The sequence below is a fragment of the Capra hircus genome, chromosome 11 (assembly GCF_001704415.2).
Source record: "Capra hircus breed San Clemente chromosome 11, ASM170441v1, whole genome shotgun sequence".
NCBI lineage: Eukaryota > Metazoa > Chordata > Mammalia > Artiodactyla > Bovidae > Capra > Capra hircus.
The window spans coordinates 12,960,020-12,982,894 of record NC_030818.1 but is presented as its reverse complement, the minus strand read 5'-3'; the positions used below and the strand labels follow the sequence as shown (position 1 = coordinate 12,982,894).

The following is a 22,875-nucleotide window of genomic DNA, read 5'->3' as shown; positions in this document are numbered from 1 at the left end:
ATATTCCATTGTGTGTACAGCTCACATTCTATTTATCTGTTCATCTGTCAATGGACATCTGGGCCTTGGTGCCTTTGAAATGCTATGGGAAATGGACCAGTATTCCTCAGCCTTTGTGTAAGCCCTCTTTGGACAGATGTTAGAAACATGGGAGCAGGTTACAGACTGTGATGTGCACCCTCAGTGAAGACCCTTGCTTTGGCATTTATCTTCTCTGTGATCCCACCAGCTCTGAAGATTCCACTGAATGAGTTACAAATACGAGCATTTTGTCTGCTTCAGAAATGTACCTCAACCTCATCATTGTGTAGGGGGAGAGAGTCTGTCCCATCACTGCTACGGGGAGACTGCCCGCTTGTTCTGCCAGAGATTGGGGTGCTCCCTTCCACATAGTAACCCCCATCCTTGTGTGTCCAGGCCTTGGCAGTGGGGGCGGTTCACAAGTGTCCTAGACCATTGAAAGGGGCTTGTCCCCACAAGTGCTCTGTGTTCAGTAGCTTGAGCATGTCTGACTCTTTGTGGCCCTATGCACTATAGCCCACCAGGCTCCTCTATCCATGGGATTTCACAGGCAAGAATGCTGGAGTGGGTAGCCATTTCCTCCTTCAGGGGATCTTCCAGACCCAGAGATCAAACCCTCATCTTCTGCATTGCAGGCAAATTCTTTACCAACTGAGCCATCCAGGAAGCCCTGTTCCCACAAGATGGGCTTGAAAAGGTGAATGAGCTGTGAGGCCCAGACGGCAGCAGGGACAGCAAATGGCTGCTGACAGGTAGACCTCACCAGGTGGAATGTGGTTCCTCGTGAGAGGCCATGGCTGTGTCTGCTGCTCTGGTGTCAGATGTGTGAGGCTCCTCTCCCCTGTGGAGACTGCTCAGCCGGGTGGCCCCAGGCGCTGGCTGGGCAGGGTGGGCTGTCCTCTTACCTTCACTTTGCTCCGTGTCTCTAAGCCTCCTTCCCATATCCCCTCCCACAGCCCATGGTCTTAATCAGAATTGGCTCCAGTAGGGGGCTAGGACAATGTACAATTTCTTTTTCTGTTACATACCTTGCCTCTCAACATTCAAGGGCCAAGATTTCTTTGTCCTCCAGTTCTCCTCTGACAATCTTCCTCTAAGTGATCATTTTCAAACTTTGGGACTGTTATCTACAACAAGAAATGTATTTTACATCAAGATAGAGTACACACATAAGTACAGATGTGAAAATATAACCGAAAGTTTTGAGTAATAGCACTTTCACATGAAAGATGTGCTCTGACATTTTCTTCTCTAGTCTAGCCTGTCATTAAAAAGGCATATTGGTCAACTCACTCAGTTGATGTCATGGGCTGCTAATGGGTCCCAGTGAGCAGTTTGAAAAACATTACCCTACAGCCATGGGTGACTCTCGTAGGAAGGTAGGGTTGAGGTGGGGTGGGTAGGCAGGGGAAAACCAGTGAAGAATTTCCATGGGGCACAGAAGAGTCCTCCATGGCAGGCTCACTCCTCTTCGCTGAGTCATTCAGTCTGGAGGGACACCCCAGGGTTCCAGCATGATTCTCACAGATGCCCGCCTGGCCCCAATTCTGCAATCCCCTCTCCACACCCCTGGCAGGAGCTGTGAGCGCTCATCTATCTTTAACTATTGAGCCTGTTTATTTATACACATAAATCTCTCAAGGCCAAAACTGATGATCAAGGACAGGGAAGGTCTAAATCCATGATGAGGAAGAAACTATTTCCTAATTAGCAGCCTGCTTTCCTTTTCCTAGGTGACTGTAAGTCATGTGATCGTGCTGGGTTAAAGTTTCATTTCTTTCTCTCTCTTCTTTGGGGCTGTAGAGCCAGTCGGTGGCCCCTCCCTTCACATCATCCAGGCGGTCCCAGAGTCAGCCCTTCTCACTGGGACTTAGTATAATCATATGAGGGCCTTTGTTCTCATCTGCAGGGAAGGTAGAAAGTAGAAAATGTCTAAAAAACATTTTGCACAGGGCTTGGCACATGGACACTGCTTATTTGCTACTAGCCAGAAGCACCAGGTTATGTTTCCAAGCGGACAATTCAAGAGAGGCTGCAGATGGAATTTTCCATGTTACTCCTGTAGGCCATGGAAAGTTGATAAGGGAGGGGAAGTGAACACTTAGATAGCATCTCATATCCCCTCAAAACCAGTGAAGTAGAGATTCTTTTTTATTATAATTTTACTGCCAAGGAGCTAAGGCTTTGAGAGGTGACAAGTTTTACTTTAGGTCACTTAGTAGTGCCTGCTGTTTGAATGACTCCAAAGCCATGTGTTTAACCCCAGCTGGAGCCACACCAACATGGCCCACAAGGGGATTCAGAGCGATTCAGTCAGAGCGGGCCTGGGATACCTTTCATAAGATCACTGGGCCCCCTAAGGACATCTCCCCTCCATGTGCCTCCGTTCAGCCCCTCTGTCTGTTGACATACAGCCAGACTGTGAATGTAGTCTCTGACGTTCCCTGAGAAGCGTGGCTCTGCCCTCTAGTGAGGATGTGAACTTGCACCCAACTTGGGAAACAAAAGGACACATTCATTTCACACTCAATTACTGGGCACCTTGCTATAATAATCTGACTGCAGTGCGGGAGATCTGGGTTCGATTCCTGGGTTGTGAAGATCCCTGGAGAACGGAATGGCTACCCACTCCAGTATCCTGGCCTGGAGAATTCCACAGACTGTATAGTCCATGGGGTTGCAAAGAATCAGGCACAACCGAGCAATTCTCACTTGCTGTATTCTAGGGATCCTAGCATGAGGAAGGCACGGTGTCTGCCCTCTGAAGCTCGCACTCTAGTTGGGAGAGAGACACAGAAGTGCAGCATTGTCCTGCTGTTTGATATATGTTGTCACAGATTGCAACCATCTCTGTCTGGGGGAGCCCAGGGAGGCATATCGGAGCAGAAACAGCTGAGCTGGGCATTGAAGGATCAGTAGGCGTTCACTAGCTGCAGCAGACTGAGGCTCAGAGAGGAAGGGAGGGGGAGCGAACCCACACTTAATGAGCGTGCTGTGTGCCAGGCGCCTCACTCATCCTATCTTGTTTAATTTTCATGACAACCCTGTAAAGAGATATTATTATGACCTTGTGCTAAGTGGGTGGTGCTAGTGGCAAGGAACCTGCCTGCCAATGCAGGAGATGTAAGAGATGTGGATTCGATCCCTGGGTCAGGAAGATCCCCCTGGAGAAGGGCACGGCAACCTTACAGGTGAGGAAACAGATGTTCAGTGAATTTCCTGAGAGGTTCTTCAACTGTGGTACATGGACCCATGGGGGAATCCCCAGAACTTTGAGCAGGTCAGCAAGGTTAAACACATTTCCACAATAATACTAAGATGCTGTTTGCACTTTTCACTGTGTTGATAATTGTACCACTGGTGCAACAGCAATGGAAAATGAAACTGATGGTGCCTTAATACTAATAGGGCTTTGGCACAAAAGTTGTACTAGTTGTATTTTTCACCAAAGGTCCGTCTAGGCAAACCTATGGTTTTTCCAGTAATCATGTATGGATGTGAGAGTTGAACCGTAAAGAAGGCTGAACGTCGAAGAATTGATGCTTTTGAACTGTGGTGTTGGAGAAGACTCTTGAGAGTCTCTTGGACTGCAAGGAGATCAAACCAGTCAATCCTAAAGGAAATTGATCCTGAATATTTGTTGGAAGGACTGATGCTGAAGCTGAAACTCCAATACTTTGGCCATCAGATATAAAGAACTGACTCCTCTGGAAAGACCCTGATGCTGGGAAAGATTGAAGGCAGGAGGAGAAGGGGACGACAGAGGGTGAGATGGTTGGATGGCATCACTGACTCACATGGATTTGAGCAAGCTCCAGGAGTTGGTAACAGACAGGGAAGCCTGGTGTACTGCAGACCATGGGGTCTCAAAGTGTCGGACATGACTAAGTGACGGAACAACAACATGTAATTTGAAGGGGAAAAAAAAAGCCAGTCCTCACAGTTTGAAAAAGAAAAGCTATATTGAAAAATGTCCCTGATAAAGCTGTGCAATCATTGATTTTATTAATCTTGATCCTGGAGTACCTGTTTTTGTAATATTTTCTGTGTTGAGCTGGAAAGTATGCCTAGAGCACTTCTGCTGCACCTGGGGAAATGATTGCTGCAAGAAAAAGCACTTGTGTGACTGCTCAAGTGGCATGTTGAAGTCACCTTTTGTTTTAAAATTGAAAAAATGGAATATTGTTTTTACATGAAAGAAAGACTGACAAGCTATGATTATTCAGACTTGGGCATTTGATAGATATTTTCTTGAAAATGAGTGAGCGAGCCTGCTGCTTTAAACTGACATTTATCATTTGTTGCCCATCATAAAAGTTGAGCGTTCAAACAAAAATTGGAATTTTAGAACACTTCCGTCTTGCGTTTCCCAGTATTTACTGACTTTTCTGATGAGATTACTTCCCAAATGACCAATGCAAGATGTTACAGAGTCCTGCATGGGTAAAGGAGTTATTCAAAATGCAAGATAGGGCAATAGATTCTAATGTAACAGGACGAAATGTTTATCACTCTTCTTTCAAATTTCACTCTGCAGCTAACCTTTAAGTTTAAGAAATACTACTTGTCAAGTTTTGGTGTCGTAGGAGAGAAGAATATCCACAATTATCTGAAAACTTATTAAAATGCAACTCCTTTTCCATCTATATGTCCGGTTGGATTTTCTTCATAGATGTCAACTAAAACAAGACATCTCAATGGACTGAATGTAGACAAAGATATGGTAATCCAGCTAGGCATTAAAGAGTTTTGCAAAAAGTAAACAGTGTCACTTTCCTTTTTCCTTTGTTTTGGAAGTTACAGTTATTTTTCATAAAAATATTTCACTTATGTGAACATGTACTGCGGTTATTTTTGTTAATGTAAAATTAATTACCAAATAAATATTTTAAAGTGCCTCAGTTTTAACCTCAAATACAGTAAAAAGTCGATAGATACCTATCTAAGGTAACTTAACTAAGTTACCTTAGTTATACTTAAGCTCCTTGCTGCTGCTGCTGCTGCTGCTGCGACCCCATAGATGGCAGCCTACCAGGCTCTCCCATCCCTGGGATTCTCCAAGCAAGAACACTGGGGTGGGTTGCCATTTCCTTCTCCAATGCATGAAAGTGAAAAGTGAAAGTGAAGACGCTCAGTCATCAACCCCATGGACTGCAGCCCACCAGGATCCTCCATCCATGCGATTTTCCAGGCAAGAGTACTGGAGTGGGGTGCCATTGCCTTCTCCTTAGGGTCCTTAATTTTTAAGAGTGACATTGTGTGACCAAAAACTTAAGAACTGCTGCCCTGGGGTCTCTGAGAAAATCAGTGCTCTGTGGTGATCTCTGCCATCTCAAAGCCCGCGTGCTTTCCCCTCAGCAGTGACTTTCAGCAGGAGGTGGGGTGGGTGGGGCTCATCCTCTGCTGCTGGGGGAGATTTGGCAGGACTCTGAGGGGACTCGGGGGGCCTGAATCTTGGCCTTGGGGCTACCAGTCCTCCATTGGATGCTTCCTTCTCCTCTGTTTTCTTTGCTCCTTTCTCTGCTGTTGCACGCACGTGTGCTCAGGCAGTCGTGTCTGACTCTGTGACCCCATGGACTGTAGCCCGCCAGGCTCCTCTGTCCGCGGGATTTCTTAGGCAAGAATACTGGAGTGGATTGCCATTTCCTTCTCCAGGGCATCTTCCTGATCCAGGGATGGAACCCGAGTGTCCTGCATTGGCAGGCGGCTTCTTTACCACCGAGCCACCTGGGAAGCCATTGTTTCCTTCCTCCAAATCCGTCCCCAGACCTTGCTTGTGTGCATGACCCCCTCTGCTCCACTCTTCTCTTCCTGCTCTGAACTGGGCCCTGGGGGCTGGACCTGCAGAAAGGAAACAGACAGTGCTCAGCTTCAGAGGAGGACTCGGGGGTCCTGGGGGATGTTTCCAGAGGCTCAAAGGGTCAGTCCAGGTAGCACACTGTGAATGCTGAGCCCACAGGCTTCTCACTGAAGGGTCTTGCACGGTTGGGGTTGAATCAGTGATCTTTCACATCCAACCCAAGTATAAGTTCTGTGTCTGGCTGAACACTTTAAATCGTTTACTAAGTACAGAATCATTCCTGTCCTGATGCTTAATGGAAAAGCCAGACACGTTTGGCCCCTCCTGTTCCTCTCATCCACCCCTCAGGCCCAAACACCAAAGGAAAGGCTCAGCAGGCTCCTGCCTGTGACACTCAGCAGTGTGAGTTCTTGTCTCTTCCAAAGCCCTTTTGTGTCCCCTCAGCCCAGCCCTCACGAGCAGGTAGAACAGCCTATTTCAGATAGATGCCTTCAAGGTGAGAGAGAGAAGGATTTTTTTTTTTTTTTTCAGATTGAGGTAAAATTCACAAACCCTAAAAGTCAGCATTTTAATGATTTAAAAATGTACAGTGTAAGTGGTCTTTAGTACATTCACAATGTTGTACAATCGTCATTATCTAATTTCAGAACATTTCATCACCCTGAAAAGAAATCTCCACTAAGGATTCATTTGCCATTCCCATCTCCCCCTAGGCCCCTGGAACTACTAATCTATTTTCTGTCTCTCTGGATTTCCCTATTCTGAACATTTCACATAAATGGAATCATACATTATGTGGAGATAGATTTTTTAAAAAGAAAAATGGAATATTTTCTATGAAGATCATTCATTCTTAGAAACTTGACAATTTCAAAACTTTATTTAGAAAGTCTGGAGTAACAATAACAAACTCATTAAGAAGAGTCAGGCTGAGTTTGGGGGAGAATGTGGATGTATGACTGAGTCGTCCCTTTGCTGTTCACCTGAAACTATCACAGCATTGTTAATCAGCTATACTCAGATACAAGTAAAAATAAAAAAAGAAGAGTCAGGCTGGCACCTCCCTGGTGGTCCAGTGGCTGAGACTCTGAGCTCCCAGTGCAAGGGGCCTTGGGTCCCTGGTCAGGGAACTAGACCTCCCGTGCCGCAGCTAGGAGTGCCCAGCCACAGCTAAAGATCCCATGTGCTGCAGCTAAGACCCACAGCAGCAAAACAAATAAATAGAAATAAAATGTTGAGAAAAAGAAGAGTTAGGCTGGGTATTTTCCTTTAGACGATCCTTCAGATGGCGCTGCCGTTTCTCCATCCCAGGGCTGAGAGATGTGTGTGATTGGCATTGGGCTTTCACTGCAGACCAGGGGCATTCTCAGGGACCTGTGGGTTTTGTAAGGTTTCCTGGGGGCCGGCTGCAGTGCACATCTGGGAACTGGTCCTCACTTGGGGAAGGTGCAGAGTGGGGTGTGTCTCTCCACTCACCCTCTGTGTCTCTTGTAGGTGTGAAGAAGAGAACCAAAGTCATCAAGAACAATGTGAACCCTGTGTGGAATGAGGTATGTCCTCTGCGGGACGAGTCAGGGGGCTCGGTGGCTTTTCCAGTGGTGTTGTCATCCAGAGGAGGGGCTCTGGTCTGGCTCGCCAAGGAATCCTCTGGGCACCAGGAGCCTGGGAGGAGAGGCGGTGGCCTGGCTGGGGTCTGCCCTGTGCTGTGGCCGCAGTGTGGAGAGGAGTGAGGCGTGCGCTGTCTGCTCCTCTCTGGCCAGGCCAGCCGGGTGGAGGGTGTGTTCGGCTTGCCTGTCTCCCTTGCACAGGCTGATGTCTTTTCCCAGGGCCCTCCCTGGCTCCTCCTCTGCCTCCTGCTGGCCTCTGCCCCCCTCCTCAAACAGCTTGCTTTCTTTTCCATTTTCAGTTTGGGTTACATTGAATACATTGTTTTAGAACAACTGACAATGTTTCGGTAATTTAAACCACAGGAAGTAATTGCCTGTTTGCAGTAACTTATCTGTGCAAGTGATTTGCTTAAAGCATTTTGCAATAGGCTTTAACAATTTTAGTGACTAAATCTGTGTTGGGAGATGCTCATTTATTTGCTCGCTAATTCAGGTTCTTGTTGGTCAGTGTATTTTCTGCTCAGAAGTTCATCATTCTCTAATTGGCAAAAGAATTGGCTCCCATCGGCTGTATAACTTGCTCTTGTTTGAGACTTAGTCAGCAGCTTTCTTTATATGGCTCCCTGGTCATCTTTGGAAGCCCTGGCTGCCTTGTGTGGGTAGGGTCGAGGTGCATGGGGTGCCTTTGCTCTGAGAAGGATCCTGGGATTACCGGAGACCTATGTGGCATTAATGCATGCTGTCACCAGGGGCCTGACTGCTCCATGAGCACACTGATCTTGGTCCCTGAGGGCCCTGCAGAGCCTTTTCCCCAGCTGTGCTCCTGGTGACTGGTAGAACTGAGTTGGGAGGACGGGGTCACGGGGGTCTGGCCTCTTCTGCTGCCTTCAGCTCTCGCTGTCAACTTCTGAAGCTCTGGGACCCTGCCACTCATGTATTCATTCTTGGCTCATGCATCCCTCCCTTCCCCAGCAGTGGTCACAGATGCCCCCTCAGTGCCAAGGGGGAACCAGACACAGTCTCTTCTCTTCTAGGGGCCCACAGATTAAGACCTCTTTTCTCCTTTTCTTCCAGGGATTCGAGTGGGACCTCAAGGGTATCCCCCTGGACCAGGGCTCCGAGCTTCTTGTGGTGGTCAAAGATCATGAGACAATGGGGAGGAACAGGTGAGGCCATGGTGAGGGGGGCTCTGTGACCTGTGGGTTTGTGCGGGTAAGGTCGTGGCAGATGCCGATTCCGGAATCTGGACTCTGGAGAGCTGGAGTTTAGTGAAGACCAGCCACTCATGGGCCTGGCCCAGAGGAGGAGAGGGGAGGCTTGACTGCAGCATCAGAAACTCAGCTGGGGGTGAATTGGCAGGGAAGGAAGATGGGCTAGAGTCAGATGTGAGTGTGTTTCCCAGGACAGCCTGTGCCCCAGGGAGCAGGGAAGAGAAAGCTCTCTGGGTCCTGCTGCAGCCCCGAGGTGCCTGGCACGGCCCTCTCTCCCCACCCACTGCGGGAGACGGATGCACAAAGCAGCCACTGGCGGGAGGGCTCCAGGAGGGCTTCATGCAAGAGGTGGGACTCGAGGTGAGAGTTGTGGTTTAGAAGTCAGAGCAGTGATAACGGTCTGCACTGACTGCCTGCCGTCCTGTGGCAGTGTTTTCTGATGTCATTTCACGTGTCGGTTTGTAGTGGGGAGGGTTCCCAGGCAGGGCACACAGGAGGAGCAGAGTTCGAGGTTTTGTGTGGTAAAAGTAGGCTCTTTGGCAGATGGTGGGTCCTTCCTCTTGTACTGAGCTCCTGGCCTTTCGTGTGCTAGTGATCGGGGTGTGGGGAGTGGGCAGGGCCAGCCGAGCTTGCAGATTGATGGCCCTGTTGATTGTGGGGTGGGGTGGCCTGGGAGATATCAGGTGTGAGGGCACTCAGTACTGAGCCTTAAATATGATGGTGGGGGTTCAGCAGCCCCTGCTGGGTCTGACGGTGCCGGCAGGAGTGGGTTCCTGCTCTTGGTGCCATTTGCCGAGGTCCGGACCCAAGGATCAGACATGGGCTTGCTGTTTTGTGACCTGCTGACAGTGGAACTTTTGTTCGGGAACTGGGTGAGCTGGTGTCTGGGCCCGGCTGTCTTTCCCTGGGGTGGGAGAGGGGAGAAGGGTGGAGGGAATATTCTGATCTGGGGAAGGCCGACAAGGGTCTCAGGCTGCAAAATATCCGGGAAGTTTGAAATCTTAAAAAGGTTGGAAAAAACCCAACTGCCACACTCTGCGGATCTGCTGGCCGTGAGTGCAGAGCTTGGTACGTGTGGGGAGGACGGGGGTGCTTTCAATGCGCCCTCCCAAGGTAGGGCTGCAAGTGTGGGGTCCAGGGCGTCTTGGGTCCATATTGTCCAGTCTGGACGTCAGCAACCCCCACCTGCACAGGAGCAGGGTCTGGAATTAGTTCACACTAAACTACTCCAACACAGTCATTTTGTGGGAAAAAGGCAGCTTCTGACAAGTGTGGATGGTGGGCCTGCGGGTGAGGGAGGAGCAGCGCTGGACTCCAGGTCGTCCTGGAAGGCTTCTTGGAGAAGGGCCACACAGGCTGAGTCAGAGGCCAGGGTCGGCTTTAGAGAGGGGAGGAATGGAGGGCCTCCCGCTGTTCTGCCTCAGAGGGCCTTGGGATAAGGCCTTACCGGTGGGGCTGAGTCACACAACTTGTGCCGCTCAGTGAGAGGGGAGCAGGGGGCCCGACTGGGAAGGGGCCTCCAGCATCAGGCTGAGGATAATAATAGCAAATCCACAACAGCTGATGTTTACTGAGAGCTTAGCCAAGTGTCTGGTCCTATGCTGAGTCTTTACATAAAGGATCTTTTTTAATCGTTAGGGGTTGCTGTTATACTTGTCATTATTACAGTGGGAAATCGAGGCTCCAGGAGGCCGGGTGATTTCCCCGAAGGTTAGTGGCGGCAGAGCTGTGACTGAAGGGCAGTTCTTCAACATGGTCAGAATCACGGTGTCCCTGCAGAGTCTCCCGGAAGCCCCAGGCGGGTGCTAGGCCCTTCTGGAAGGAGCTTAGCAAGGCAAAGGCATGCAGAGGAAATGCAGGTTTCATTTTCATGATCATATTCAGCATTTTTCAGACCCCGTGGGGGAGATTTCTAAGACCAGGAAGGCAGCAGGGTTCGAGAACATATTTTTGATCAGTCCAAGAGCCAGGCTGGCCCTCAGGGTGATACCAAGCCAGTGTCACACACGGATCAGATCGGCCTGGCCCTGTGGGCTGGAGGTCACAGGAGGGACAGGTTGGGTCGTACCTTGGAACCCTTTTGGTGGCCCCTGTGGGTGTCCTTTAGCTCCCAGGGGGAAGTCAGCTCTCTGAAAAACAGTTTCCCCCATGACCAAGTCACTGTGAGGCCAGCGTGCTGGAAATCAGTTCCTCAAACATCTGTCTGCAGAAGACCTAATTGACAAAGCTTTCTAATTTAAACAGAAACTCCTTTCCCATAACTATTTTGATTGTTATTTTCTGAGTTTTACAAACATTTATCTTGATTTTGTATCTCTAGCAGTTAAAAATTATTAATGGGCTTCCCTGGTGGCTCAGCTGGTAAAGAGTCCGCCTGCAATGCGGGAGACCTGGGTTTGATCCCTGGGTTGGGAAAATCTCCTGGAGAAGGGAATGGCTCCCCACTCCAGTATTCTGGCCTGGAGAATTCCATGGGCTATAGAGTCCATGGGGTGGCAAAGAGCCGGACACGACTGAGTGACTTTCACTTCACTTCAAAAATTATTGAATTTTAATTCAGCTGAATTTAAAATTACATTCAGAGACACCTGAAGAATTTCAGGAATGATAGAGTTTTGGTTTCATTGTTGGAGCTGTTGCCAGAGTGGGGTATGCAGGCTGGAGAGCAGGTTGACTGGATGGAAGGGGCATGGGGTAAGCCCGGTGGAGTGGCCGAGGGGAGGCAGGCACACACAGGCACTTCTGTCAGGCCCCCGTGGTTGGACCACACAGCACATTCACTCTGCTCAGGAAATGTGAGAAAAGAATTCCAGATTAAAGTTATTAGCATTTCTAAGGCTGTGAAAGTGAGGAACCTTTCCAGGAAGCAACAAGAGCAGCCACGTGACATTTCACATTCTGAAAGATAAAAGGGGGAAAAAATTAGTGAATTCAATTTAATGAACATTTTCTGTGAAACACCTACTTTCTACCCTCAAGTTGTCAGTGTCTGGTCAGGAAGCAAATAGGGAAATAATGGGCATTTGGGTGACCGTTGCCATCAGACTGTCCTCGGTGTCAGTGAGGTCCACAGGGTTGTCACCCAGTGGTCCCTTCATCCCTGGCCGTCCCGGGTGCTCTCTGAGCCCCACCAGGGTCCTCCTGGGTCTTCTTCCAGCAAAGCTTCTGCCTCCTCCCTGCCTCCTCTGCAGAGGCTCCCTCCACCTCCTCTCCTTCTGCCAAACCTCCATCCTCTGCCTCCTGCTGTTCCTAGAGTCCCCTCAATGCCTCGCTCATTCTTTCCAGCCCCTCACTTGCACCTCTGTCTCCAAAGGTCTTTGGCTTTGCTCACTTTCCCTCCTGGCCCCTCTCCTTTTATCCTCTCTCTCCTATGACTCTTTCCCCACTTCCACTCTCCTTTCTTTCCGCGTGATTTCTGTGTTCCCCCTGTGGCTGTTGGCAGTTTTGAGTGACCTTGTTGTGCCAAACTGGTCTGCTGGCCTGGAGTGGGGTCTTAGAATCTCTCAGGAGGGGAACCTCTCAGGCCAGTTACTATCTCTGGGCCATTCTGCACCCCACCCCCCCTGAACCAACTGCAAGGGTGGATCAAAACTCTGTGTCCATAAAATCAGATTTCAAGTGCAAAAAGGAAGCGTCACTCCTCTGGATGGGAGATACTTGTGCAAACCCAGCTAGGGTGGGTCCTGGACTTGTGTCCCAGGCTGCATTCAACAACTTCCTGTTTATTCTGGGCTTCTCAGAAGGATGTTGGAAGGGAAGCTGACCTTGATCCCTGACCAACTGCTTGACCGCTGAAACACTGAGCCCAGAAGTTCCCAGTCCAGGCTATGAGACACAATAGCATCATTGGCAGTTTTGACACAACACACCAGTGCCTGGCCCCACCTGCAAGTTCTGACTTAATTGGGGCCAGGGCCTGTGCATCAATACGAACTTCCAGGTGTTAGGGAGTGAGAACCAGTCATCTCCACTCTAGACCAGGGCTGCTGGATAGCACTTACTGAGATGATGGAATCATTCTGTGTTGGCTAGTGTAACTGAGGAACTGAATCTTAAGTTTTACTTAATTTAAATTTGAATAGTTCATGTGTGTGTGTAGTGGCTGTTTGCTGTGTTGGACAGTGCAGCTCTAGATTTTTGGAACAGAGCTCCAGCCCTGTGTGCATCTTAGAATGACTTAGGAGCTTTACGATAGATCAGTGTCTGGGGTCTGCTGCAAACTGATTCAAGGAGAAGCTAGAGTCGAGTGCGGGCCTCGGCACTTCTTGAATCTGCACGGGGAGGCCAGTGTGCACCAGGGCTGAGCACCCACTGCATGAGCGCAGAGAATGGCTCTCAGTGTTTTTCATGGATAACTAAAAAGTAAATAAAATTGTTGCCATAGTTTATTGATGTAGTTATTGGTAGAAATGATTACCATACAATAATCATGGGCAAAATTGTTAAGGAAATGAAAAGACTGACTGAAGGAGTCTATTGGTAACTGTAAACATTGGCCTGAGAGAATTAGACTTAACAGAATTCCACAAAAGGAAACTCAAGAATGGGAGAGACCTATAGTTGATAAAGCTTGATAGGTACCAAAAAATGAAAAAAAAAAACAAAACTTTGCACCAAACCTGTATTGGGAAATGTAAATAGAAAATAATTGTTACCAATGACAATAATTTAGGTAAAACAAAAATGAAGATCAAAAAAAGGAAAGAGTTTAATTGTACTGTATAGAAAATACATCAACAAATTAAATGGGTTTAATTTATTCTGAAAAATGCCTTTCCAGTGGAAATTAATTAATGTAGGTGTATTTTTTTAAATTTAAATGTTTGATAAATATAAATCTGGAAGCAAAAGTCTCCATGGGGTCAAAGTATCCACTTGTCAAAACACCAGGGTTACAGAATTCCCTGGTGATCCAGGGGTTAGGATTCTATGTTTTCCTGTTTTCACTACTGAGGGTCCAGTTTGACCCCTGATCGCAGAACTAACATCCCACAAGATGAGCGGCACAGCAAAATGAAAAACAAGAAACGTAAAACATTTGTGTTAAAATGATGCTCATCTTGACTACGATAACTCACTGGCTCCAGGCCTAGCCAGGCCTGGGGTAGGGTGGCCAGATTCAACAGAGAAACATACAGGACAGACAGTTAAGTTTGAATGTCCCAAGTGCTGCATGAGACATACTTATATTAAGAAATTCCCCATTGTTTATCTGAAATGAAAACTTAACAGGCAGTAGTGCGCTTGATCTGGCAACTATACTCCAGGGGGCCTGTGCACCCAGGCCCTTCAATCAGACGGTAAAGAAGGAGACCCAGGTCGACACCAAGAATCAGCTAGAAGGCACATTACTGTTTTAAGGAAGCGTTCCTGTAGGCGCTCACTATAGCATTTTCTTTGGACAAGCGTGATCCACCCCAACCTTTCAGCAACCTGGTGACTCTATAAAGTGGGCCACTGAGGGCTCTCTCAGCCACTCGCGGAGCCTTGCCTGCCTTTGTCTGCCCTGAGACCTGGGTTGCCTGTGTGGAGTCTGCCACTGCGGGGGGCGCAGAAGGCAGCTCCCCACGCACAGTGCTCCCATCCTCCCTTCTCAGCCGCTCCTCCTCCCACCGCCTCGTTGGGCTCCATGAGCTGGTGGAAGGGAACCAGCGCAGACTTTGGGAAGACGTGAAGTCTAGTCACAGCAGCCCTGCTGCCTTGGGTGGGTCCTCACGTCAGGTCCCTGAGCCTCCGTCCCCTCCTCCTTACGAAGCGTTAACTCAAGTGCACAGGCCCATCAGAGGGCCCTGCGCAGAGGGCTGCTCCATGAACGGCAGTTGGCACTTACTCCAGGCACATTTACTTTTTGTCCCTCTTTGTGCTGCCTCTGGCTGTCCCGGTTGCTTTGAGTCCCACTGCCCCTGCCCTTTCCCATCAAAGGCTCCTCTTAGCTGTCGTTGAAAAAGATGCATTCATACTGAAGTGTTGGTGGCAGCCTGTAGCTTAACTTTTGCTTTTTCTTAGAAATGTTGGGGATGCTGCTTTATTCCCCAGACTCTGCTTAGACCAAAAAGAGGAATGATAATGGTGAGGGGTTAGGCACCACGATGGGCTGTGAGGAGACATTTTGGGAATGGTGGATCTTCCTGACATAGGTGACTGTCTCCTGTAGGGATGTCGCTGAGTAGGTCTTGGCTCCCGCCTGCCCTGGGTGGAGGTGGAAGGGGTGTCCTGGTGTCTCCTGGGACAATGGGCTTAATCTGTTGAGGGGCAAATGGGGCTTTCCAAGAAGCTGAACATGAGTCACTCGCGTGCAAGAATGTAAGGAAGGCTGCAGAGGAGCCTAAGGGAGCAGGTCTGGCCAGTGGGTGTCTGCCACTCACCCCTGGAGTGGGTTGGTGTGGCTGAGGGGTCCCATCCTGGCAGGAGCAGGTGGTCTTGGTCCCCTAGGTTCTGCATAGCTGAGCAGGGCAGCAGTGGTGGTTGGCACGAGTCAGGGTCGAAGCTTCTCTCAGGAACTCCACGGGCAGCAGTGAGTCTCATCCTGGCACTGCCTGTGACCTGGACCTCTCTGAACCTCTGCTTCCCCATCAGGACAGAGGCAATAGCAGTACCATAATGCAGAGTTGGTGTGGATGTTTTAACGCCTACCCCATGCTTGGCACATTGAAGGTGCCCAGTGTGTGGTAATAGCAGAATCCATATGGATGTACATAGGAAACCACACCGGCGTGTAAATATTGGAGCAAGCACATGCTGCATGTGGACACATGCTGTACCTCAGTTTGCACACATGCTTGTATTTATTTAGCTCTGCCAAGTCCTAGTTGTGGACGTTGGAGCTCCCTTGCAGCATGAGGGCTCAGTAGTTCCGCAGCATGTGGAGTATTAGCTTTACCATCGGGGATCAAACTTATGTCCCTGCATTGAAAGGTGGGTTCTTAACCATTGGACCACCCGGGGAAGTCCCTGCACATATTCTTCTGTTTAAAAAAAAATCTACAGAAACCTCACAAGAGTACAAAATTATTTTTAAAAACATAAGCGTAAGTAAGCTCCGTTCTTAAAAGTTTATAAAGGGAAAATGTCATGTTCTCCCATTCACTCCTTCCCTTCCCTACAGTGACCTCCACTGTTGATCATTTGGTGCGTGTCTTCTTCATCTGTGAGCATCTGTTTACATACAAGTATATACATTTACTTACGCAAAAATGAGTCACACCATGTAAAATGGTCCCCGTGGTGTTTTTCGTCATTTTATCGCGGACCCTTTTCCCAGGTCAGGGGGTACTTATCAACCCCATTTTCAGCAGTCGTGTTATGTTCCATGGCGTGAGTGTACCATAACTTATCCCATTGTGCCCTTATCCACTGGTTATTCTTTCCTGGTTTTTCGCTGAACATCTTTAACCAAATGTTGTTATGTTCTTACACTGTTTTTCCTTTAGGATAGGTCCTTAGAAATGACATAGCATTTTCATCAGTTCTGACAAATGACTTTTCAAAAAGATGTCCTGGTTTACATCTATCAACAATATAAAAAAAAAAATCAGAGTGGGGAAAAAAGGTATCTTATAATTTGGGTTTCCTTGATTGCTTGTAAAGTTGGGCATTTTTATTGCCCAGTCGTATTTCTTTGCCTGGCAGTTGCCTGTCCTGTCCTGAGGTGCTTGGTTTTTTCTTACTCATTCCTAGTAGTTTGTACACTTGGGATCTTGTCAGGAATATTGACCCCCAGTCTGTGTTAAGTGTGGAGGGTATTTTCTCTCTGTCTTTCTGTTGGTTGCTTTGTCCTGGTGTCTTTCTTACACGGGAATGGATGTTCACCCAAATGTGCCTGTGCGCATAGATGTTAAGAAAGGCAGAGAGGCAGTCTGTTTTTGCTAGAAGTTGGGGAAAGTAGGCCTATGTTCCACTTCCAGGTTTCAGCGGGCCAGTTGGCTGGCCTCCCGAATCCTTGGGAGGAAGTTGATTTATTTATTTATGACTGCTCCGGGTCTCTGTTGCTGCATGTGAGCTTTCTCTGGTTGCTGCGGGCTTCTCGTGGTGGGCTCTCTTGTTGCGGAGCAGGGACTCTAGGCGTGCAGGCTAGTTTCCGTGTGCAGGCTCAGTTGTTGTGACACACGGTCTCGGTTGCTCTGAGGCACGCGGGATCCTTCCGGACCAAGGACTGAACCTGTGTCCCCTGCGTCGGCAGGTGGATACGCAGCCACTGAGCCACCAGGGAAGCCTGGGGGGCAGACTCTTAACCACTGGACTACCAGGGAAGCCCAGGAGGCAGTTTTGAGGCAGGAATGTTTATAAGTCACCATCCTCTTGTTCTCAGCATCCTCGGAAGCATTGACCATATCCTTATTTTCCAAGGATTTTTATAACTATGCATGTTGTCCTGGATTCTATTCAGGATATCCCTGGGTTTCAGAATAGTTTTTCTTTTGTCTTTTTTTGGACTAAAGTGGACAACTATTTAGAGTTACCCTGGAGCACCTCTGGGAAATCAGATCCTGGCAGGAAGGCCACCAGAGGCCGGGCAGGCTGGGTGTGTGTGTGTGTGTAATATCCGGCTCTTCTCATTTCCTGCTCCTCATGGCGAGGTATGCGTGGCTGGAGGGACCACCACTCATGGTGTCTCCTCACCGGTGTCCTCAAACTTCCCCTGAGTCTGTGTGCCTGCGTGTGTGTGTGTGTGTGTGTGTATGTGTGTGTGTGTGTATGTGTGTGTCCTGCCAGGTCAGGGGCTATCTGACTTTCCTGTTGTGCTAACTCACTAAATCTAGTGAGGAAGGTGCAGCTGAGTCACTGATGAATGGGTTTGAATGGTAATACTTATATTTTTAGTTGACATGTCTTTTTGTTAGTTTAAAAGATAAAGAATGAGAAATTGACACATGGAGACCCTTCTCGAGTTTTTCTGGGGAAATAATTTCAAACCCAGAAACATTTCAAAAGTAGAGCAAAGAACATTCACACACTCTTTACTCAGATTCACTTATTGATAATGCTCTATTGATTTGCTTTATAATATTCTCTCTCTCACTATCTCCTCTCCCTCCTTCCTTTCCTTTTCTCTCTCTCCCACTTGAGGGTAAGTTTTACTCATCATGGCCCTTTATCTTTAAATACTTCCACGTAGAAAAATAAATAAATAAATACTTCCATGTATATTTCCTAAGAGAAGGGATTTTTTTTTTTTACATAAGTTCAGTAAGTTACCAATTTCAGTAAATTTAACACAGTTGCCTACTTTAATCTACTGTTTGTATTTTAATCCTATCAACTGGCCACATTATGTCTTTTATAGCACTTCCCCCCTTCTCTTTTCCTGTACAGGATCCCCAGTCTAGACTCTCACACTGAATCTCATCATCATATTTCCATAACCTCTTTTACTCTGGTTCATTTCCACAGTTGTGACAATTTATGTTTTTGAATAATGTGTGTGTATGTGTGCTTTGTTGCTCAGTCATGTCCGACTCTTTGCAACCACATGGACTGTAGCCCACGAGCTCCTCTGTCCATGGAATTCTGCAGGTACGAATACGGGAGTGGATGGCCGCTTCCTCCTCCAGGGCATCTTCCTGACCCAGGGACTGAACCCAGGTCTCCCGTGTTTCCTGCACTGCAGGTGGATTCTTTACCTCCTGAGCCGTCCAGGAAGTTTGAATAATATAATACCCTGATTAAAAAATCGAATATTCATCAAAAAAGAATATTCCTTATTTGGAGTTTGTCTGATGTTGTTCCCATAATTAGATTTATGACCAGATTGGGTTGTGACTCCTGACTGGAATCTGTCATAAGTTATCTCCTGGTTGTGTCATAGTTGTGTTTTGTCTCAGGATCTGGAGATACGTGGATATCTCTCTTTGGTACTCATTTCAATCACCTGTCAAGGTATTGTCTAATTTTTCCATTGTGTCTTTACTGCTATTTTTTCCTCCTTGAAGCATATTAAGAGACATTTTAATGCTTTGCAAATATCCTGCTCCTCATCAAAATATCCCTCTAGATTTAACATCCACAGGCGCCTGTTGACTGATTCAGTCTTTACCGGGAAGGTTGTGAACTGGTTCTCCATTGCCGGCACTCCCTTCATAATTTGCCAGTCTGGGCTGTGGAAGCCTTTCCCGTGAGAGGCTGTTGTTTTCCTTTGGACTGCTGCACCTGTTCATTCTTCAGCTCATGGCACCATGGCATAGGGGAGACCTGGAGTACTGCTGGGGGATCTGCACCTTTGCAGGTGTGGAGGCCACTTTCAGCGGAAGAGCCTCTCTCTTAGGGTCCCTCAGCCATGCCTGCCACAGGCCTGGCTGCCTCTCTCTGGCTGGCTGGTTTCTCCTGGGGTCTCAGCCAGACCTGTTCCCCACACAGGACCCTTCCCTTCCTGCCTCTCATCAGTTCCCTAGAGGAGGGGCAGGCACTGGGAAGCACCAGGGTCAGTCATGAGGCAGAGGGGGTGAGAGGAAAGCACGTACAGGAGCCTTTACTGTGGCTTCCTCAGAAAAGAAAGGGCTGGGCAGGGTAAGCAGAGAGTGAAGAGGAACTAAAGAGCCCCTTGATGACAGTGAAAGCGGAGAGTGGAAAAGCTGGTTTAAAACTCAGCATTCAGAAAACTAAGATCATGGCATCTGGTCCCATCACTTCATGGCAAATAGATGGGGAAACAGTGGAAACAGTGTCAGACTTTATTTTTCTGGGCTCCAAAATCACTGCAGATGGTGAAGGCAGCCATGAAATTAAAAGACGCTTACTCCTTGGAAGAAAAACCATGGCCAACCTAGGCATCCTATTAAAAAGCAGAGACATTACTTTGCTGACAAAAGTCTGTCTAGTCAAAGTTATGGTTTTCCCAGTGGTCATGTATGGATGTGAGAGTTGGGCCATAAAGAAAGCTGAGTGGCGAAGAATTGATGCTTTTGAACTGTGATGTTGGAGAAGACTCTTGAGAGTCCCATGGATAGCAAGGAGATCCAACCAGTCCATCCTAAAGGAAGTCTATCCTGAATATTTGTTGGAAGGACTGATGTTGAAGCTGAAGCTCCAATACTTTGGTCATCCGATGTGAAGAAATGACTCCTTAGAAAAGACCCTGATGCTGGGAAAGATTGAAGGCAGGAGGAGAAGGGGACGACAGAGGATGCGATGGTTGGATGGCATCACCAATTCGATGGACCTGGGTTTGAGCAAGCTCTGGAAGTTGGTGATGGACAGGGAAGCCTGGCATGCTGCAGTCCATGAGGTTGCAAAGAGCTGGACATGACTGAACGACTGAACTGAACTGAACTGAGGCAGGGTGAGTGGGTATAGGAATGGCTGTGGAAGTGAAAGTGTTAGTCGCTCAGTCATGTTTGACTCTTTGTAACCCCAAGGAACTGTAGCCCGCCAGGCTCCTCTGTCCATGGGATTCTCCAGGCAAGAATACTGATGTGGATCGAACATGGGTCTCCTGCATTGCAGGCAGATTTTTTAGCATCTGAGCCACCAGGGAAACCCTTAGGGATGGCGGGTCTGAATAATTCCAGTGGGCTGTGGGGTGCTGGGCTGCATGGAGTTTTGTGTGCCTGGTCCTGGGGTTTCAGGGCAGGGGAATGTTGGCTGAGTGGGAGCACTCTGTAGAGGAGTGGTGGGGGTGTGGGCTGTGGACTGGTTGGTTTGCATATGAAAGGTGCAGTTGCCAGTGAGTCTTTTACTGTCTCTAGGAATTGGCCAGCACTGGGAAGGGCAGCCTCTCCAAAGTGAGCAAAGCCTTAGATGTCAAAATATGTCATGAAAATATAGAAAATAAGAAGGCATGATTAATACATCTCGGAATTAGATTTTTTTGAAAAAGATTGAACCGTATCAAATTTATAGCCTGGGTTCCTGTTTCCATGGATGAGGCAAACCAAGGATTTTTTTGTGTCTTTCACTGTGTGCTCACAGGGCTCCAAGGTATGTCCGCTAGTCCATAATTGAGTCTACGGCCAGGCCTTTGGAGTCTGGCTCTGTCTGTTATTTATGTGAAATCAGAAAAGTTAAATGCCTTTCTGAGTCCCAGTTTCCTCATCTGTAAGATAAATTGAACTAACACCAGTGCACTACCCCACCGCTGTGACAGGTATACTTCTAGAGTGCTTGGCAACGTATCTAATATACACTCACTCAGGAGGCAGGCAGCTCTAAGTAGAATGTAAGTTCCATGAGGTCAGGCCCAGTATTTTGTCTGATGTGCGAAATAAGTATTTGTTGAATGAATAAATTATAAAATTTAAATAACATTTTTATGCTTCATTTTTAAATTTAATTTTTGAGTTTGTAAAAAAATTTAAGGAGCTATAAAACCAGAAATGATTTTAAAAAGTGCAGTGAACTTCTTCCCTTTGTTTCTCCATCTGCTTCTCATCTTTATCCCATGGTTATAACTTTTTTATTTCTTCTCTATCACTCATATTATTGCTTCAGTTCAGTTCAGTTGCTCAGTCCTGTCTGACTCTTTGCAACCCCATGAACCACAGCATGCCAGGCCTCCCTGTCCATCACCAACTCCTGGAGTTCACTCAGACTCACGTCCATCGAGTCCGTGATGCCATCCAGCCATCTCATCCTCTGTCGTCCCGTTCTCCTCCTGCCCGCAATCTCTCCCAGCATCAGAGTCTTTTCCAATGAGTCAACTCTTCGCATGAGTTGGCCAAAGTACTGGAGTTTCAGCTTTAGCATCAGTCCTTCCAAAGAAATCCCAGGGTTGATCTCCTTCAGAATGGACTGGTTGGATCTCCTTGCAGTCCAAGGGACTCTCAAGAGTCTTCTCCAACACCACAGTTCAAAAGCATCAATTGTTCGGCTCTCAGCCTTCTTCACAGTCCAACTCTCACATCCATACATGACCACTGGAAAAACCATAGCCTTGACTAGACGGACCTTAGTTGGCAAAGTAATGTCTCTGCTTTTGAATATGCTATCTAGGTTGGTCATAACTTTTCTTCCAAGGAGTAAGCGTCTTTTAATTTCATGGCTGCAGTCACCATCTGCAATGATTTTGGAGCCTAAAAAAATAAAGTCTGACTCTGTTTCCACTGTTTCCCCATCTATTTCCCATGAAGTGATGGGACCAGATGCCATGATCTTCGTTTTCTGAATGTTGAGCTTTAAGCCAACTTTTTCACTCTCCTCTTTCACTTTCATCAAGAGGCTTTTTAGTTCCTCTTCACTTTCTGCCATAAGGGTGGTGTCATCTGCATATTGCTTAATCACCAGTATAAATTCTGACTTTCCTATTTTTACACAATAGCTAGTATATTTATTTCTTAAAATAGACTTTTTTGTATTGTGGTAAAATATAACATGGACATGGAACAACAGAATGGTTCCAAATAGGAAAAGGAGTACATCGAGGCTGTATATTGTCACCCTGCTTATTTAACTTATATGCAGAGTACATCATGAGAAACGCTGGGCTGGAGGAAGCACAAGCTGGAATCAAGATTGCTGGGAGAAATATCAATAACCTCAGATATGCAGATGACACCACACTTATGGCAGAAAGTGAAGAAGAACTAAAGAGTTGACTTAAAGCTCAACATTCAGAAAACGAAGATCATGGCATCTGGTCCCATCACTCCATGGGAAATAGATGGGGAAACAGTGGAAACAGTGACTGACTATTTTTCTGGGCTCCAAAATCACTGCAGATGGTGACTGCAGCCATGAAATTAAAAGATGCTTCTTCTTTGGAAGGAAAGTTATGACCAACCTAGACAGCATATTAAAAAGCAGAGACATTACTTTGTCAACAAAGGTCCATCTAGTCAAGGTTATGGTTTTTCCAGTAGTCATGTAAGGATGTGAGAGTTGGACTATAAAGAAAGCTGAGCACCAAAGAATTGATGCCTTTGAACTGTGGTGTTGGAGAAGACTCTTGAGAGTCCCTTGGACTGCAAGGAGATCCAACCAGTCCATCCTAAAGGAGATCAGTCCTGGGTATTCACTGGAAGGACTGATGCTGAAGCTGAAACTCTAGTACTTTGGCCACCTGATGCGAAGAGCTGACTCATTGGAAAAGACCCTGATGCTGGAAAAGATTGAGGGCAGGAGGAGAAGGGGACGACAGAGGATGAGATGGTTGGATGGCATCACTGATTCAATGGACATGAATTTGGGTGGACTCCGGGAGTAGGTGATGGACAGGGAGGCCTGGCATGCTGTGGTTTATGGGGTCACAAAGAGTTGGACATGACTGAGCTACTGAACTGAAGATATAACAATTACCATCTTAACC

General features: G+C 47.5%; 1 protein-coding gene across 23 annotated transcripts in view; it reads left to right on the top strand.

The window, feature by feature from the left end:
- DYSF (dysferlin) overlaps nt 1-22,875 on the top strand; it is a 225,932-nt gene that overhangs the window by 20,212 nt on the left and 182,845 nt on the right. For all 23 annotated transcript variants that reach the window (XM_018055066.1, XM_018055062.1, XM_018055052.1 and 20 more), the window contains exons 2-3: nt 7,316-7,371; nt 8,503-8,594. In XM_018055066.1, coding sequence (XP_017910555.1) covers nt 7,316-7,371; nt 8,503-8,594 — 148 coding nt within the window. The remainder of the gene's footprint in view (nt 1-7,315; nt 7,372-8,502; nt 8,595-22,875) is intronic.